This window comes from Salvelinus alpinus, chromosome 18 (genome assembly GCF_045679555.1).
Source record: "Salvelinus alpinus chromosome 18, SLU_Salpinus.1, whole genome shotgun sequence".
NCBI lineage: Eukaryota > Metazoa > Chordata > Actinopteri > Salmoniformes > Salmonidae > Salvelinus > Salvelinus alpinus.
The window spans coordinates 7258876-7278243 of NC_092103.1; the positions used below are offsets into that span (position 1 = coordinate 7258876).

The 19368-nt window shown below is 43.5% G+C and overlaps 1 protein-coding gene across 2 annotated transcripts; it reads right to left on the reverse strand.

Moving 5' to 3' along the window:
• Positions 1-3613: 3613 nt before the first annotated feature.
• Positions 3614-18247, reverse strand: urm1 (ubiquitin related modifier 1). Of its 2 annotated transcripts, none has more exons than XM_071349894.1 (5): positions 18112-18247; positions 13119-13189; positions 5864-5945; positions 4766-4814; positions 3614-4341 (listed from the first exon to the last, which is right to left on the reverse strand). In XM_071349894.1, exons 1-5 carry the CDS (start codon positions 18144-18146, stop codon positions 4273-4275), a joined length of 306 nt encoding a protein of 101 aa, XP_071205995.1. In that variant the 5' UTR covers positions 18147-18247; the 3' UTR covers positions 3614-4272. The 2 variants fall into 2 exon arrangements, with proteins under 2 accessions (XP_071205995.1, XP_071205996.1); XM_071349895.1 differs by lacking the exon at positions 18112-18247 and adding an exon at positions 16239-16366.
• Between the last annotated feature and the right edge of the window lie 1121 nt (positions 18248-19368).

Here is a 19368-nt window from a genome sequence, read left to right on the forward strand (position 1 = left end):
AAAATCCAGAACATTCAAGAAACAAAATATGACAACAATTTTATAAAAATGTCTCAATGCAGGTAAGAATAATCCACAATTTTTCAGCAGATTAAAATGGGTTTGATTCGATATAAACATATATGAGATTATGTTGGGCCAATAAAGGGAAGAAAACCAATATGACTGCCTAATGTACTGTATGTTTCCTGGTGTATGTTTTGTGTAGGCCCGATGGATCCACCAATTGGTGTTACACTTAGTCGAAAATCGAATTAAATCGGTTTGTTTTAAATGGCAACTATCGATTGGAGTCATGGATATATCGAGTGCTTTGGCCATTTGTACAATGCAGTTACTTGACCAGCCACACAGGCCTTCAGAGAGATTCGTGTCATCTGTAAAATTAGCCTATTCAAAGGACAAAAGTTATCAAAATGAACGGTGACTTTAGGGCTCTATATCATTAAATGGCTAAAATGATCAAGCCATCCTAAAGTCTTGCATCTAAAATGTATGGATATGAGTTATTTCTTCACTATGCCATTGGGTAACCTGACCTCACGACGGTTTCGGTTTGTTGTAAATCAAGAAAACAGGCCTGTTTTATTTTATAGGTGTTTTTAATTCTATTGGTTTAACCGTTGTTTTTTGAGATAATAATCCTCATAATAGGTCTAGTAAAATGTTGTCTTTGATCATGGCAATATCAAACATGATTCAGTATCAAAGTATCAGTCTGGTTTATGTAGCTATTTGCATAATTTACAGAACTGTCGAACTAATATGTAAACATAAACGATCTCATTTTAAAAGAGGGATGATCGTGTTTTTAATGGTACCGCTAATTCCAAAATAAATTCCGATATTTTAGGGCAGGCCTAGGATTTATAGGTATATGGCCTATTTTAATTATAGTAGAACAGCTTATTTTCATTTGGTTTGAAATATAACTATAGGCCTAAAACCTAACAAATCTGACCTGTAATCTTTACATAATAGTTGATTGCACAACTGTAAACCCATGGATTTGCAGTACACTAGGTGTCAAGAGAGTTTGGCTGGATAGAGAGCAGTAGAATGCCAGTATTAGGGGCCAGAACACTTGGCCTGAATTTAGTTGCATGACACTTGAATCACGTAAAACAGTCCTTGGCCTAATTTGACGGTCATTTGTAATTTCTAAATTAAACGTTTAGTTAACAAATATATTTAAATATGTTTTAGATCCGTTTAAATAAATTATTATTATTATCATCAACATCCTGAGAAGTGCTGCATGTGTATGAGAAAACTTGTAAAGAAGCATGCCTTCATAAGTTACACAATGCCTGTTCGATTGTATATGAGGATCAACATTTTTGAGGTCTCTCTGTCACACAGGCACGCACGAACACACACACACACACACACACACACACACACACACACACACAAGATTAAACAAGGTTTTTGTACAACGATGTATAGTTTAACAAATATCTGACAGACAACAGGCCCATTTATGAATTGTGGTTATATTTCTCCAGCCCCATCACTCAGCTTTGCCTGCAATTTGGCTGAAATACAAATTGAATGGTTGTGAATTTAAGAACAATTTAATATTTTTCTGAGATATTTGTTTTTGGTTATGTAACATTTACCAGACTTGAGAAATACGTTTTTGTGTTTTACACATTGGTAAAAAAATTAATAAAATACGAACCATACCATTATTAATAATAAAAATCATGCAAATATAATAGTTATTTCATACAATACATAGCCTAATATTTATAGCTTTAACGTTCAAATAGTGTTAGTAATACGCTTATATTTATAATAGACAATATTATATAATCTTAGCCAAAGACTTAAGTAATGTGGTAGAATTGGGGTCGTCTTCTAACCATATGACATAGGAGAGGCCTACAACCTTGATTCTTTACTTTGCTGGTCAAACGTAACCCCCCCATTTATAAAAGCAGGGTATCATCTCACATCCCCCCGATCCCCTGTATCCTCAGACCGAAGGTGCATTGATGTAAATTAAGGCCCCACCATTCACCTGCTATTATGGTTGGTTTGGGAGTGTTATTTTAGCTGTCAACTAAAAACGATGCAAGGAGGTAACTGAAAAAAAATATGCTTTCAAAAAATATATATTTAGCCAATAAAACGCAGGGACCAGATTTTTTCTTTTTTGGGGGGGTGCATCATGAAAACGTATAGGTCTAAATGCTAAAACAAAAAAGCGTGCATAAGGTCCTATTAATACTAATGAAGAAATATAAAATGGATTTATATTTCTAAACATAACCCTATTCAACTTCCATAAATGCAGCGTTGTCCAAACTCGGTCCTCGGGACCTCAAGCAGTGCGCGTTTTGGTTTTCACCCTAACACCACACACAGCTGAATCAAATTATCAAAGCTTGATGATTAGATTATTATTTGAATCAGCTGCGTAGTGCTGGGGCAAAAAAAAACTAACTTTCACGCCGAGTTTGGGAAACGCTGCATAAATGGAAAGGTGTGAAAAGCTCGTTTATAAGATACAGTAATTTAAATATAAAAATCAGCTCACATATAGACCAGGCTTATGCAAGGAATCCAAAAATACCCCTTTCGTTTTACATTTAGAAGAATCCATCCATAAAGGCTTTAACACAATCAACTGATTTAAAAAAAAGTTAATGGTAATAACTAATAATTATTTAATTAGAACAACCAATGCAATCGTCAAATGTATTTGGTTATTTTATTTAGGGCCCTAGTCTATTTCTCCCACTCGTTTATGGTTCAATAAGATTTCATTAAAAAGTTTGGGATTAAAACTCAATTACAATGTGCTGCTATTCTACAAATCACTTGGATAAATACACGCAGTAAAACGTCGTGCTAAAACAAGCCGTTTCTTTGGCTGGCTTTGAGTCTTTGATAATTATCCAGTGTTTTGTGGAGCCCAACCGACTCATGGCCTCTCGACAGGTCACGCCGCGGGGTGCACCGTGTGTTCTTTTCTCAGCCCTTTCTCCCCCTCAAAAAAAGGCTTCCACTCGCGCCACACACACGCGCACTCAAATTTGCAGCTCAACCTTCAAGCACTGACTGACACACCACATTTCTCCCTCTCGCAAAGCTCATTTGCATTGGCATTATAGCTACTATTATCAGATGGTTTCCCGTTGCAAATCCGAGTCCACAACCGCCGTGGTCTTTCTTTCAGGGTGATCTTATGAATATTCTTCGTGAAGGCTCTGAGGAGAAATAGTCCTTAAATCCCCGCTGTAATCAGCCTATAACTCCAATCCGATACCCCATTTACATCGATCAGTTTTAAATCACGATATAACACTTTCAAATGCTTATTCTCGGCCTATATGGGCCGTTATAATAAAACATATGCCATGCCATAATAATAACATTGTCAAGCAAATCATTCAAATGCGTGTAACTATAGGGGAATGGGTACGGATAGACGACATAAAACAACGATGTAAACAGATTGTGTATGCTTAGACATGTAGAGTGAGGCATAGTAAATTATGACCTATCATTCAAGTAGACTTTTGTTCTGTACTGCAGCAAACAGAAAGATGTCGTTGAAAGGGAAAGTTAGACAATTTGATAGGTAATAAAATGAGTTAAAGTATGCAATCCTTTTCTTTTATTAATATGATCTAGTAAGTCAATTAAACACATTTGTTTATGGTTACATCATTGCAGCAAGCTAAATGCATCTTTTTTTTTGACAGATTAATCGTCTCAATTTCCATTTTGTCTCAAAACATACATTGAAGGATTGAAGCAGCAATTTGTCGGTGAATTAAAAAAAAAGTTAAAAAGGAGGTAAATTATTATGATTCTTGACCAATCACACGCAGAGTTCAAGGCAAAAAAAGTATCAGCTCAAGTCCTACTGTCTCTTCTGAATCTATTTGAATGGACTCACGCCATCACCATAGAGTCCCTCTCCGTAGATGAAATCTTCTCCCCACTCCACACAACAAAAAAAAAGAACATTCTGGAGGACCAGCACCAATATTAAAAAAACAAGTCGGAGTGCTGATCTAGGACCAGGCCCACCCTGTCCTTATAATTGTAATAATTATGATCTAAAAAAGGAATGAATACAGGCTGAGGTCTTGATAGAACATAAATCATAGCATCCCAGTGTTCTTTCAGTGGTTGGTTGGAGCGGAGAGGTCTAAGAGTCCAGCGAGTTTGGTTTTGTGATGGAACAATAGCAGTAGGAGGAAGTGAGGGGAACTGTGTGTGGAGCTGCCTGTGGACATCTACACCCAGTGTATCCTAACCTCCATGGAGAGTAGAGATGAATACTACGTTGTCCTTGTCCTGTAGCTCGTACTCCAACTCACCCTTCAGAGATAGAGATTTAATTCATTGAATTTATATAAAAAGGTGTGTGTGTGTGTGTGACACACATGCATGCTAGGGATATTTAAAATATACAAATACATATGTTTAAATAAGGAAAGAGAGACACATGCAAACAGTCAGACATTCACACGGATGCTATAACATGTCAATAGAAAAGACATGGAGGAAATAGACAAAAGGGAGCGTGGATTTGCTTCTGTAAAAAAACACAGAAATGCTATCAAAAGGGTGCTCATAAATATATCTATTTTTAAAAGCATTTAGTTTCAAAAGACAGGTATAGTTTTTAGATGTACGCCGTAGCAGAATCAGATACAGAATCCATATAGCGTGCAAATGAACGTGCGTGAGCTTTTTGTGGTTAGTCTTTTACACCCAATACACACTCTGATAGAACACCCACCATCAATTCCCAGTCGGCATCATTGATGAGTACCAAGATCCCAGGCCTCCTATTAAAATCAAGGAAAAAGACATTGCATTGAACACATCAGAATACCTCAGACACACAAGTAAGGCAATCTAGTCTGAAGAGAATTCTACACAATTAAGAAAAATCAAATAAAAATCCCATGCATGTGTTTTACACATCACAGGAGGACGCAGATCGGGTGTGTGTGATCATGTGTTGTAGACGGGGCGTTGGGGACTGCGGTAGCCCGCTTAAATCTGACTATGGTAGCTGAAGGCATAGCGACATGCGCCACAACTGCAGGTCGTTTTTTCCCCTCTTGCTGTATGTATGAAGTTGCCTCCATCCCCACCGCGGTCGGTGAGCTCTTGACGTCACAGAGTCAGAGGGCTACACGCGATGCTCTGATAGGCTGCTTAACCTTCAAAACGCACTTCCCCTTTCCATACTGCATAAAATACATAACCTCCCCTGACATAGCCAGTACACCTCAAAACATAGTCCTGTGTGACTCAGTTGGTAAGGTTGTGGGTTCGATTCCCACGGGGGACCGGTACGAAAAAGTATGAAAATGTATGCACTCACTACTGGAAGTCGCTCTGGATAAGAGCGTCTGCTAAATTACTAAAATGTTTATTTTAATTTTAATTAAAGCATTAAAAACAGCCTCCACTAATGTGGTGCAGCTGTTAAAAAATGTCTGTTTTCAGGTTAAAAGCAAATAATCCCCGTTCGGAATACAATGTGACCTACAATGATTAAGAGTAGACAGATCTATAGGTAGTAGCACAGATTTCCTCCCTCTCTCACATGTCCTCCCTTCATTAGCTACTTCCCCCTATAAATAGACCCCTATAAAAAAGGAACAATAAAAGCCTATAATGGGTGAGGAGGACAGAGCATCCACAAACCACAACTCCTGTCTGTCCGGTAGTATCCAATCTCCTTTAATGGTGGCTGTGCCTTTTTGAACAAATATAAACATTTGTCTGCATCGCTCCTTTTGTAACTGTTTCACCCTAAAAAGAATAAACAGTCGATCACTAAAACATGTATTGCGGTGTGTGTGTGTGTGTGTATAATACTCACACAGTATCTCCCTGGACAAAGAGCTCTGGCCGTTCTTTCAGCATGTTCCCTCTGATCCATACCAGCAGCTGCTTCATGTCCCCTACACACACACACACGCACGCACGCACGCGTGCACACAGGTACACAGACAGAAGCAGAGACAGGGGTCAGAGTTCAAGGTGCATGGTCCAGCCCCCCCGTCCCAGCCGGTCGATGTGACGCGACAGAGGGACCAGGGATCACCAGAGATCACGGTGTGTGTGTGTGTGTGATGCTGAGGGGGATGGAGAGACACACGTCTCGAAGCCAGCCATCGCCCTCATTCACCTCTGGGACATGAGGTTTTATATTAGGGTCTCTTGGTAAACAAAGAGGTTAAAATATTAAAAGGAGCTTTTTAAATGGATAACATCCTGACATATATAATCCTCCACTTCCTAAATTGAGGTGTGCATGGTATGCATGCAGTGCTGTCCTCGTCAACCCGAAAGGTCCGGTTTCCCAGATTCAGATAAAGCCTATTCCTGGATTAAGAACGAAATAAATATTTTCTGTTGATTGAAATGTTCTGCCTTTTGAAATTGAGAAATAATAGCTTAATCTCTGTCCTGGAAACCGCTCCTAAACGGAGATTAGGAATTGATTGACAGAAAATGCAAAGCCCAAAATAAGGTGTCTATATGCATTTGAAAATAAAACACATACAGTGGGGAGAACAAGTATTTGATACACTGACGATTTTGCAGGTTTTCCTACTTACAAAGCATGTAGAGGTCTGTAATTTTTATCATAGGTACACTTCAACTGTGAGAGAAGGAATCTAAAACAAAAATCCAGAAAATCACATTGTATGATTTTTAAGTAATTAATTTGCATTTTATTGCATGACATAAGTATTTGATACATCAGAAAAGCAGAACTGAATATTTGGTACAGAAACCTTAGTTTGCAATTACAGAGATCATACGTTTCCTGTAGTTCTTGACCAGGTTTGCACACACTGCAGCAGGGATTTTGGCCCACTCCTCCATACAGACCTTCTCCAGATCCTTCAGGTTTCGGGGCTGTCGCTGGGCAATACGGACTTTCGGCTCCCTCCAAAGATTTTCTATTGGGTTCAGGTCTGGAGACTGGCTAGGCCACTCCAGGACCTTGAGATGCTTCTTACGGAGCCACTCCTTAGTTGCCCTGGCTGTGTGTTTCGGGTCGTTGTCATGCTGGAAGACCCAGCCACGACCCATCTTCAATGCTCTTACTGAGGGAAGGAGGTTGTTGGCCAAGATCTCGCGATACATGGCCCCATCCATCCTCCCCTCAATACGGTGCAGTCGTCCTGTCCCCTTTGCAGAAAAGCATCCCCAAAGAATGATGTTTCCACCTCCATGCTTCACGGTTGGGATGGTGTTCTTGGGGTTGTACTCATCCTTCTATTCCTCCAAACACGGCGAGTGGAGTTTAGAGCAAAAAGCTCTATTTTTGTCTCATCAGACCACATGACCTTCTCCCATTCCTCCTCTGGATCATCCAGATGGTCATTGGCAAACTTCAGACGGGCCTGGACATGCGCTGGCTTGAGCAGGGGGACCTTGCGTGCGCTGCAGGATTTTAATCCATGGCGGCGTAGTGTGTTACTAATGGTTTTCTTTGAGACTGTGGTCCCAGCTCTCTTCAGGTCATTGACCAGGTCCTGCCGTGTAGTTCTGGGCTGATGCCTCACATTCCTCATGATCATTGATGCCCCACGAGGTGAGATCTTGCATGGAGCCCCAGACCGAGGGTGATTGACCGTCATCTTGAACTTCTTCCATTTTCTAATAATTGTGCCAACAGTTGTTGCCTTCTCACCAAGCTGCTTGCCTATTGTCCTGTAGCCCATCCCAGCCTTGTACAGGTCTACAATTTATCCCTGATGTCCTTACACAGCTCTCTGGTCTTGGCCATTGTGGAGAGGTTGGAGTCTGTTTGATTGAGTGTGTGGACAGGTGTCTTTTATACAGGTAACGAGTTCAAACAGGTGCAGTTAATACAGGTAATGAGTGGAGAACAGGAGGGCTTCTTAAAGAAAAACTAACAGGTCTGTGAGAGCCGGAATTCTTACTGGTTGGTAGGTGATCAAATACTTATGTCATGCAATAAAATGCAAATTAATTACTTAAAAATCATACAATGTGATTTTCTGGATTTTTGTTTTAGATTCCGTCTCTCACAGTTGAAGTGTACCTATGATAAAAATGACAGACCTCTACATGCTTTGTAAGTAGGAAAACCTGCAAAATCGGCAGTGTATCAAATACTTGTTCTCCCCACTGTACGTGTATTTTTTAAGAACTTGAACGTCAGTGATATTTAAACATTTTCCATGAGTCTGACCTCTGGAACAATCGGCTGTTGTTTGGAAAAACGACCTCGCGTTAACAATGGCTTGAGCTACTTGAACCGTCAGGCTACAGAGAACAACATATACCGAACCGTCGGGTTACGAGAGCAACACACACACACACACACACACACACACACACACACACACACACACACACACACACACACACACACACACACACACACACACACACACACACACACACACACACACACACACACACACACACACACACTACAGGCAATTATAATATCCTCTCTCCGCCATTCGATACGATTCCATATACTGTAACCTAAGCATTCATTACTGTCCGTCAACGTGTGTGTGAATGCAATGTGTGGTTCCTTATTTTAAAAAACGATGTGTTCTTATAAGATCATGGCCGTCTGCAGATGTACAGGAGGACAAGGCCTCGCGATGGCATACGAGAGCACGACTGGCACTGCAGTTTCCCGTATCACAGAAACACACACACCAGCCTCCCCATCTCTAACACAGCATCATCAGCCTCTCTCACCGGATCCAACCAGTTCGCTCAGTGCTGATATGGATGTGAGAGGGAGGGAGGGACAGAGAGAAGGGGAGAAGGAAGTGAAAGGACATATAAAATAGCAAAAGTCTACGTTGCGGCGGAAACGATATCCGGAGGTAGGGCGCTTGATGAAACGTGACGAGGCTGTGCTCGACGCTCACTAAAGCGTAGAATCATTTCATTATTGCCATCTCCACTGACGTGCTATTCAGATCCATAACCTCTGAACAGGACATGTCACAGAAAGGACATGTAAAAAGAAGTATAGGGGCCAGTCTACAGACAGACAGCCCTGGCCCATCAGACAGAGACAGAGAGAAATCCCTTCGCAGAGCTAAGCACCCCTCTTACTCTTCACTAGTGACTCTGGACATCGATAAAGCGGAAACCATGTGTAGGAGTTGTGGAATCCAGCCTGTCTAAAACATCTAGGCTCTCTGGTCGTTACAAAACAGTCCTAGTACCTGCGGGTACTGTATGGGTTTTGGAGAAGTGTTTGGTGGGGCTTTATAGTGCACCTCTGAGGCGTGGGGGGCAGTATCAGGTTAATTGGATGGCTGTCAGACCTCTTCACGAGTGTAATGATCGGCCTACCTTCCTTCCACCCCCCCCTCCCTCCCTGCCTAGAACCCCCGCTCTCTCTCTCTCTCTCTCTCCTCTTCCCTCTCGCCAGCACCTATAAAGAAGAGTGATGCAGCGCAAAGGCAATGAATATTGACTTGTACCTCAGCACAGTTCTAAAAAAAGAAGCCAATCACTCCACTCTCATAATTTCGCCTTTGTGGGAGCAAGATACTCTCTACTCTCTCGCAAAAACCGACTGAAGTCTATCGCAGCCCATCCATAGGCTGTAGGGGTAGGAGCGCGCAGGTGGGGCGGGCCGAGGATGATGGAGGACAACAATGGAGAGGAGGAGGAAAATGTGGAATGTGCGTCACAGGCTCCATGCAGGTGCATTATGGGATAGCGCTGTTTGGGTCGGAGGGGAGAGGGCGTCTGAACGGCGGGCTCAAAGCATTCCCTCTTTCTTTCCTCTTAATTCCCCTCGTTCTCTACCGTGCTTTGCACTATTATTGTTATGGTGGTTATCTGTGGGTGGGAGGAAATAAAGTCATCCATCTTGCTGGAGATGTGTGATGGGACATTTTCTGTGATGTGTGTGGGATAGGGGGGGTTGGGATCTTAGGCAGGGGGGGGAATTCAGAGCCAGGGTCATCAATCACTCACAGGGGTTAAAGAGAAATATTGAGGATTCAGAAAGGGATTATCACACACACACACACACACACACACACACACACACACACACACACACACACACACACACACACACACACACACACACACACACACACACACACACACACAGACAGACAGACAGACAGACAGACAGAGAGAGCGAGAGGTCCAGCGGACAGCAGATCAACAAGGTCATCCTAGGCTCGCATTCTCCGCTCTGGCCAACTTTTGTGTTAAGGTTGTCCTGGAAACTACATCGCCACGGAGACCAAATCTGTGTTTGTCGAGGTCAGAACAACCCAAACGGCTCCTATCAATCCCTCACAGTTCCCTCTACCATGGGGTCTAGCAGGGGAGTGGACATTCACACACGTCAACACGGTCACTCACACACACAGTCATTAAACAGACGCACATATTGACAAACAAACAAACAAAAAACGCACACCACACACCTACACTACCGCTCAAAAGTTTGGGGTCACTTAGAAATGTACTTGTTTTCCATGATATGGTCAAGCTGCTCCCACTACAGCTCAATAGGGTTGAGATCTGGTGACTGTGCTGGCCACTCCATTATAGACAGAATACCAGCTGACTGCTTCTTCCCTAAATAGTTATTGCATAGTTTGGAGCTGTGCTTTGGGTCATTGTCCTGTTGTAGGAGGAAATTGGCTCCAATTAAGCGCCGTCCACAGGGTATGGCATGGCGTTGCAAAATGGAGTGATAGCCTTCCTTCTTCAAGATCACTTTTACCCTGTACAAATCTCCCACTTTACCACCACCAAAACACCCCCAGACCATCACTTTGCCTCCACCATGATTGACAGATGGCGTCAAAAACTCCTCCAGCATCTTTTCATTTTTTCTGCGTCTCACGAATGTTCTTGTTTGTGATCCGAACACCTCAAACATAGATTAGTCTGTATATAATTTTTTCCCCCCAATCTTCCTCTGTCCAGTGTCTGTCTTTTCCACCGTAGCAAAACGTTTTGCAACGAAAACGTAGGTCCCTCCTCCTATTTTGGTTCCGTTTATGAATAGAATGATTTCAATGTCACTGATTTATCTAGATCTAGACCCGAGATGACTCCGAGGTGCTGTACTATGAATGAAAGGAGTAAATCACAGGAGGTGGCTCCGAGGTGCTGTACTATGAATGAAAGGAGTAAATCACAGGAGGTGGCTCCGAGGTGCTGTACTATGAATGAAAGGAGTAAATCACAGGAGATGGCTCCGAGGTGCTGTACTATGAATGAAAGGAGTAAATCACAGGAGATGACTCTGAGGTGCTGTACTATGAATGAAAGGAGTAAATCACAGGAGGTGGCTCCGAGGTGCTGTACTATGAATGAAAGGAGTAAATCACAGGAGGTGGCTCCGAGGTGCTGTACTATGAATGAAAGGAGTAAATCACAGGAGGTGGCTCCGAGGTGCTGTACTATGAATGAAAGGAGTAAATCACAGGAGATGGCGCCGAGGTGCTGTACTATGAATGAAAGGAGTAAATCACAGGAGATGGCTCCGAGGTGCTGTACTATGAATGAAAGGAGTAAATCACAGGAGATGGCTCCGAGGTGCTGTACTATGAATGAAAGGAGTAAATCACAGGAGGTGGGTCCGAGGTGCTGTACTATGAATGAAAGGAGTAAATCACAGGAGGTGGCTCCGAGGTGCTGTACTATGAATGAAAGGAGTAAATCACAGGAGGTGGCTCCGAGGTGCTGTACTATGAATGAAAGGAGTAAATCACAGGAGGTGGCTCCGAGGTGCTGTACTATGAATGAAAGGAGTAAATCACAGGAGGTGGCTCTGAGGTGCTGTACTATGAATGAAAGGAGTAAAACCAGTTGAGTGTGTTGAGCTGCAGTTCCACTGCTGTAGGCCTCTTCCTCTGGGGATGAGCTAGGCAGTTTTAGGAGACCTATTCCTCCATTCTACCTACTTTCACCCCCCTATTTCCACCAGGAGAGCACAGGAATAGACGGATAGAGAGAGGAAACAGGGCCACTCGTCCATCCCGCCAACCCCCCAAAATGATTTTACACAAAAAGAACTTGGAGGCTTTGTCACAATTGTCCCCAAATACCCAAACACCCCTTCCTGGGCCCCCTTCGTTCTCCTTCTCCTCCACAGCCACCCCTACCTCTCCTTTCCTCCCTGACTCTGCGTTGTGGATGGAAGACCCAACAACAGTAGCGCTGGCTGCATTTACAAGTGAATGAGGCCTAATAATGGCGCAGTTAGGAGGAGAATGGGTCAAGGCCCGGGGTGGCTCACAGATGTTGGTGGTGCTGGAGAGGGAAGGAAGGAGGGGGCTCCAACACCATGGTTACTGAGGAAAGACTGGAATGAGAGAGGAGAGGTGAGGGGGTGAGTGGACTGTTTTATACCCGATTTTCAATGGAGAAGGAGGGGAGGTGTTGGGGGGGGGGGGGGGACTGAGGGGCCAAGGCAACCAGACAGGCAGGCAGGCCACTGGCTAGCATGGCCGGCTCAACAGCTGTCCAGGCACCATGTGAACAAGGGCTGAGAGAGGTCAGAGAGAGAGTGATGGAGGGAGGGAGGGGGAGAGAAGGGAGAGGGCAGACGCAAGGACAACAGTGGTGGGAGAGGGAGATGGATGCAGGAACAAGAGAGAGAGCAGAAAGATAGAGCAGCACGATTTAGTATGATTTGTACTGGGGGTTTTGTCTCTGCACATTAGCTCCCGCTGAGTAGGGGCCATAAGAGCGGCTGACGCACAACCCCCTCCTCCCTTTTAGCCGGCGTTAGAGGAGATGTACTGAACTAATGAAGTCATCTATGCACGTGACTGTTGAGTTTTGTTTCGTCACAATGGAAGAGAAAGGCTATTTTCTTGGGATCAATTAAGAGGGGGGAGGGGAGGCAATCAGAGGAGGCAGAAATACCACACCTCCATCATCCTTCAGTCACTGAATTTAAACTGAATTCAGTTAGTGGTCTGTTTTAAAACAGAACTGTGCAGAATCAGTCTGTACTGCATAATCAGGGCCTATCCTTGGCTTCAAGTAATGTCTCTTAAAAATATATAGTAAATGAGAGTAAATATTCATTGACAATTGATCAACAACAATGTTGATAAACAAGTTGTACTCACAGGGTGCTGATTGGTTGGGCAGGGTCACATGATGCTCCTTCACGCTGCCAAACAGTAGCTCCGCCCCTCCCCTAGGAAGTAAAGGGCATTTAATGACATATCTGTTCCGTAGTTATTACATAGGTTGGTAGAGTAACTTTGCAGTGTCATATTGAATTGGTAAATAAAAAGTGCAGCCAGGGTGGTATTAGATTAACATAATCTGGAATTAGAGGGCATGGCGGCGAGTTAATCCCCGAGGAAAGGAGAACAGGCTGTGGAGACTAGAGACACTGAAGAATAGTAGAAGATATGGTAAGGAAAAAGGGGAAGAATGGAGATGGGGAGAGAGGTGAGACACTGAAGAACAGGGAGATGGGGCTCCCCTGCGGTGAACTAGTGTGTGGCATCGGACGCCAGCGGAGACAATTCAATAAAGCACGAGTGGACGCATATCATATCACAGCTGTGAGCCTCCACTTCAGACCATTACAACAGGTCCCACTGGCCTCCCTCAACAAGGACAGAGACAGACATCCGAGAGGCAACTGACAGCCACCACCCAAGAATAGGGACTATAAGGGGACCATCTATTTGCGAGGGACTAGGCTATAAACAGTGCATTCGGAAAGTATTCAGATCCCTTGACTTTTCCCACATTTTGTTACGTTACAGCCTTATTTAAAAAAAATAATATAATAATCCTCAATCTACACACAATACCCCATAATGACAAAGCAAAAACAGTTGGAACGTTTTTTGCTAATAAAAAATAAACAAATAAAAATGAAATATCACATTTACTTAAGTATTCAGACCCTTTACTCAGTACTTTGTTGAAGCACCTTTGGCAGCGATTACAACCTCCAGTCTTCTTGGGTATGTCGCTATAAGCTTGGCACACCAGTATTTGGGGAGTTTGGATGGTTGGATGGAGAGTATCGCTGTACAGCTATTTTCAGGTCTCTCCAGAGATGTTTGATCGGGTTCAAGTCTGGGCTCTGTCTGGGCCACTCAAGGACATTCAGAGACTTGTCCCGAAGCCACTCCTGCGTTGTCTTGGTGGTGTGCTTAGGGTTGTTGTCCTGTTGGAAGGTGAACGTTCACCCCTGTCTGAGGTCCTGAGCGCTCTGGAGCAGGTTTTCACAAGGATTTCCTGACTAGTCTCCCAGTCCTTACCGCTGAAAAACATCCCCACAGCATGATGCTGCGACCATGCTTCACCGTAAGGATGGTGCCAGGTTTCCTCCAGACGTGACGTTTGGCATTCAGGCCAAATAATTCAATCTTGGTTTCATCAGACCAGAGAATCTTGTTTCTCATGGTCTCAGTCTTTTAGGTGCCTTTTGGCAAACTCCAAGCGGGCTGTCATGTGCTTTTTATGGAGGAGTGGCTTCCGTCTGGCCACTCCACCATAAAGGCCTGTTTGGTGGAGTGCTGCAGAGATGGTTATCCTTCTGGAAGGTTCTCCCATCTCCACAGAGGAACTCTGAAGCTTTGTCAGAGTGACCATTGGGTTCTTGGTAACCTCCCCTCATATCTCGATTTTTTCAAACTTATTCACAATATACACTACATGACCAAAAGAATGTGGACACCTGTTCGTCGAACAGCTCATTCCAAAATCATGGGCATTAATATATAGTTGGTCCCCCATTTGACGCTACAACAGCCTCCACTCTTCTGGGAAGGCTTTCTACTAGATGTTGGAACATTGATGCGGGGACTTGCTTCCATTCAGCCACAAGAGCATTAGGGAGGTCAGGCACTGATGTTGGGCGATTAGGCCTGGCTCGAAGTCTGCATTCTAATTCATCCGAAAGGTGTTAGATGGGGTTGAGGTCAGGGCTCTGTGCAGGCCAGTCAAGTTCTTCCACACCGATCTCGACAAACCATTTCTGTACGGACCTCGCTTTGTGCACGGGAGCATTGTCATGCTGAAACAGGAAAGGGCCTTCACCAAACTGTTGCCACACAGTTGGCAGCACAGAACTGTCTAGAATGTCATTGTATGCTGTAGCGTTAAGATTTCCCTTCACTGGAACTAAGGGGCCTAGCCCGAACCATGAAAAACAGCCCCAGACCATTATTCCTCCACCAAATTTTACAGTTGGTACTATGCATTCGAGCAGGTAGCGTGAGATGGTGAAGCATGATTCATCACTCCAGAGAACGGGTTTCCACTGCTCCAGAGTCCAATGGCGGCGAGCTTGACACCACTCCAGCCGACCCTTGGCATTGCGCATGGTGATCTTAGGCTTGTGTGCGGCTGCTCGGCCATGGAAACCCATTTCATAAACCTCTCGACAAACAGTTATTTTGCTGACGTTGCTTCCAGAGGCAGTTTAGAACTCGGTAATGAGTGTTGCAACCGAGGACAGAAGATTTTTAGGTGCTATGCGCTTCAGCACTCGGCGGTCCCGTTCTGTGAGCTTATGTGGCCTATCACTTCGCGGCTGAGCAGTTGTTACTCCTAGACGTTTCCACTTCACAATAACAGTAGTTACAGTTGACCGGGGCAGCTCTAGCAGGGCATAAATTTGATGAACTGACTTGTTGGAACGGTGGCATCCTATGACGGTGCCACGTTGAAAGTCACCGAGCCATTCAGTACGGGCCATTTTTATGTCAGCAACGGGTGTGGCTCATTTGAAAGGGTGTCCACATACTTTTGGCCATTTAGTATATATATATATATATATATATATAAGCTTAGTTGCACAATTAAAGCTTACTACACTGCATTTAAACAGTCAGCAATAATCTAATGAATTCAAAACTTGCAAAATTATACCTAAAGCTAAATAAAAGCATTCCACAACCACTAATTATTTCAACAAAATAGTTTAACCTGCTTTTTTTTTTTTTTGCAATAATGACTGATCTGGCTTTCAAGTCTGTCCATGAAAATGCTTTTTGTTACAAATGTAACCAGAACCATGCAGTCCGCCACCAATAATGACCTACTTCTTTTAGCGGGCATTATAGAAAAATGAACACAGGTCACATAAACAACATCTCAAGAACAAGCCCACGTGCTCGTGAGTAGCCAGCTAACAGTTATATTTCAAGTTTAGCCAACTCTGATCTATTTCGTAGCTAACAAGGCAGAACCAGTTGATCTGCAATGAACACACCCACCTGTCCGTCTCCACCTGTTTGAACAGCATGCTTGCCTGTCCACTTTGTTCAGACGTCGAAATCAAGTGGAGAACGAGTTGCTAATTCCTTATGTGCACGCGCGTCTCTATGTTCATCGCACATTGATAAAACACAGACTAGATAGCTAACACATAACAGTCTGTGGCTAAAATGCTGACAACGGTACACGGTGACACATTTTGCCTTGCGACAAACAACATTTATTTGATAAATCGCCCAGCTCTACCGTCAACCCGTATAGTAAGCAGGTAGTGAACACATCCTAGTAAACAGACCAGCAGTGACTAGCCTGCCAGCATGAGACAAACATTAGTCGCCTCTCTCCCTGCGTGGCAGATAGAGGAGAGTTAATAACATTTCAAACGTCTTTCTCTTTTGAAACTGTTCTGTGTGTTTAATGTTAACTGTTAATACGCAAAAAGGCCAGAGCAAGTGAAATAAACTATTTAAACATATGAGCGCGCAAGAGATAGAAAGAGAGAGAGAGTCAAGTGCAAAGATAGGGTGAGAGCCCAAGAGATAGAAAGGGGACAGATCAGAGAGAGATGGAAGCAAAGATAGACTGTGCGTGTGTGTGTCTGGCTGCTGCAGGTGCAGGCCGGGTCATTATAAAGAGAGCTCACATCGCCCGGAGAACGCAGAGTTGTCATTCAGATGCTCTGGTGCTGAGCTGGCCTAGAGCCCAGTATATCTATGCAAAGAGAGATCGAGCGAGAGAAGCACGCCTAGTAATGAATCACTCACTCTCTGGGTTCAACGAGTTTCAAGCAAACACTGTGTTCGCTCATCGACTACAACATTTTAAAAGCATTCATCCATATCCTATATAGTCTATGACAGAGAACTGCATTTATCCTATACGATTGAGCAAAGTGCCTGTATGCCTACTGGAACACTCCCTCACTGGGGTCAACCAGTTCTCTCAGTCTCAAACACTACTTCTCTCATCTCCTACAACATCTTAAAGTATTCATCCCTCTCCCTATATGACAGACAAATGTTGTGATCTCATGGCAGCCCAGTCAGGACAGAATAAATGCTTTAAGGCTACAATCACATGCCTTTTCTTAGTGCAGTGTTTCACACACTGTGAAGCAGTATTCTTTTACAGAATGCAACACTGTAATTAGAGAAGTGATGCCCTCAGTTGAATCTTGCACTAGCTTGTGACAACAACCTTGAGGTACCTGTCCAGAAATGTTTCTTTAATTTTCCTTCGTATTACTGCACAGTTGCTAGAGTGTTAGATAACTTGTCTGTCTGCTCAGGGTGTAATTTCTCAAAAATACGAAATGATCGACTTTTGAGACCTTTTGTTACGGACAGACTAGCTCTGGTCCACGCGCTTGCGGCATATATAAAAATCCGATGTATATGAGTACCGGAGCTAATCTGTTGACATACACCCTACACTCTTAAAATGTTTTTGATTTACACCCAGCACTCTAGCAACATCTTTACTTGGTGAGTTGCGAAAGTACATTAATTGTAAAAAAATTAAAAATAAAAGCAGAGGCAACTATTTATTGTCGTCGCGCCATGAACCAGAACAAAGCTAGTAATTCATGATAATCCATTCCTAAACGCAGCAACCTAGCTAGGTAGATAACTAACATTAGTTTTTTAAACTATAGTCATGCATTGGTTTAGCGTCAACGTTAGTTTGCGACTGCACGAGTCATTATCTCATGCACTGTGGCGCTAGCGACACATTTGCGATAGTTAAAAGCAACAATGTATTTTCTGCCTTTTGAAAGTAAGACGACGACTGGGAACAGACGACGTCTTGTTAAATGTGTTTGAAAATGTTCAAAGGATGTGTCAAACTAACAAAAACGTATTTTATACCAACCCAAACTCCAGGTGTATCGCTATGGGCGCCGCCATATTGTTGTCGTCGGAAGCAGGAAGTTAACACACCAGCGCTGTAAGTGACGCTGTCCAATGATCTTCTCCTCTTTGAAAAAAGCTTTCAATCCCAAATAATACACTTCTAGTGTTACATTTATTGTTGCCTATCCCAACATTGTCTGTTGAAAATGAAGATGTAAGTCTGAAATATGCTTTTTTTCTTTGCCTTTTTGTTTAGGGGCATTTCTAATAGCCTACTAGTTGAATGAAGGTAACAATATCTGACTAACTGTCTCATAACAACACAACAAAATGAGAAAACTCATACTTTATGTTTTGCGAAAGATGGGTGGTTGAAGTAGTAGTAGGTGTGTGTGTGTGTGTGTGTGCGCGCCATGTCAAAGGCGCAACCCCCCCCCCCCTGTCCTCTCTGTCATTGGTGACAGCCCTGTCCCGATATGGGTGGGGGAGATTGAATTGCAAATCTCCTGCCTTCTGTTAGCGTCCAAGGCTGCGGTGGCCCTTTCCAGGCGCCATTCATGTGGTAATGAGAAAGTCCAGGAGTAGAGGCTGGGTGGATGGGTGAGGATGCTGGGGGGGGTTGGTTCAGAAAGCGAGGGAAACGTAGACTGCAGACTGACTGATGTCCAGAGAAAAGGAGATCACAGACTGTCTGATGTCAAGGGGAGTGAACAAGACATCCTCTAGGGCTAAACAAGCACAATCCTTTTAGGGACCTATAATTATATACGGGCAAGATTTAAATTGGGGTTTCGTAGCCGGTGGAACTGTCCCGGCTCTCCTCACAACTCAATGCTTCCAAATCGTAAAATTGTGAACACCTCATGTAACACTTGGTTTACAGGGCCAGACCAAACTAATTACATATTTGCAGACTAGTTTTAACAATATTATAGAGTGACACAGTCATTTCCTACTGGAGAGCAATGGTTCAGACCATGTGTGTCGCATGTGGCGTGCCTGTGACAGGAGGGGCGGCTACAAGGAGTCCCCATAGATTCTGATAGCTAAGTATTACCATATTAGTATTAACCCATCAGTGTGATGTCACTTCACATTTGCTAGGCTTGCTTGAGTTCTTCCTCAGCTGTTACCACCATCCCGTCATAACACACTGGCACTGATCCCAGACCAGTACATAACCTAGGCCCGTATTCATAAAGCTAATCTAGGATCAATTTTGCCTTTTAGATTACAATGAATAAGATTACATGGACATTGTAACCTGATCCAAGAT

Bases quoted from the DNA above. Each gene is read 5' to 3' on its own strand.
- urm1 (XM_071349894.1), bottom strand. From the start codon at position 18,146: ATGGCGGCGCCCATAGCGATACACCTGGAGTTTGG. The intron at 13,190-18,111 runs GTTGGTATAAAA...TTTACTTCCTAG, and splicing joins GCGATACACCTGGAGTTTGG to GGGAGGGGCGGAGCTACTGT. The intron at 4,342-4,765 runs GTGGGTGTTCTA...CTATCTCTGAAG, and splicing joins ATGCCGACTGGGAATTGATG to GGTGAGTTGGAGTACGAGCT.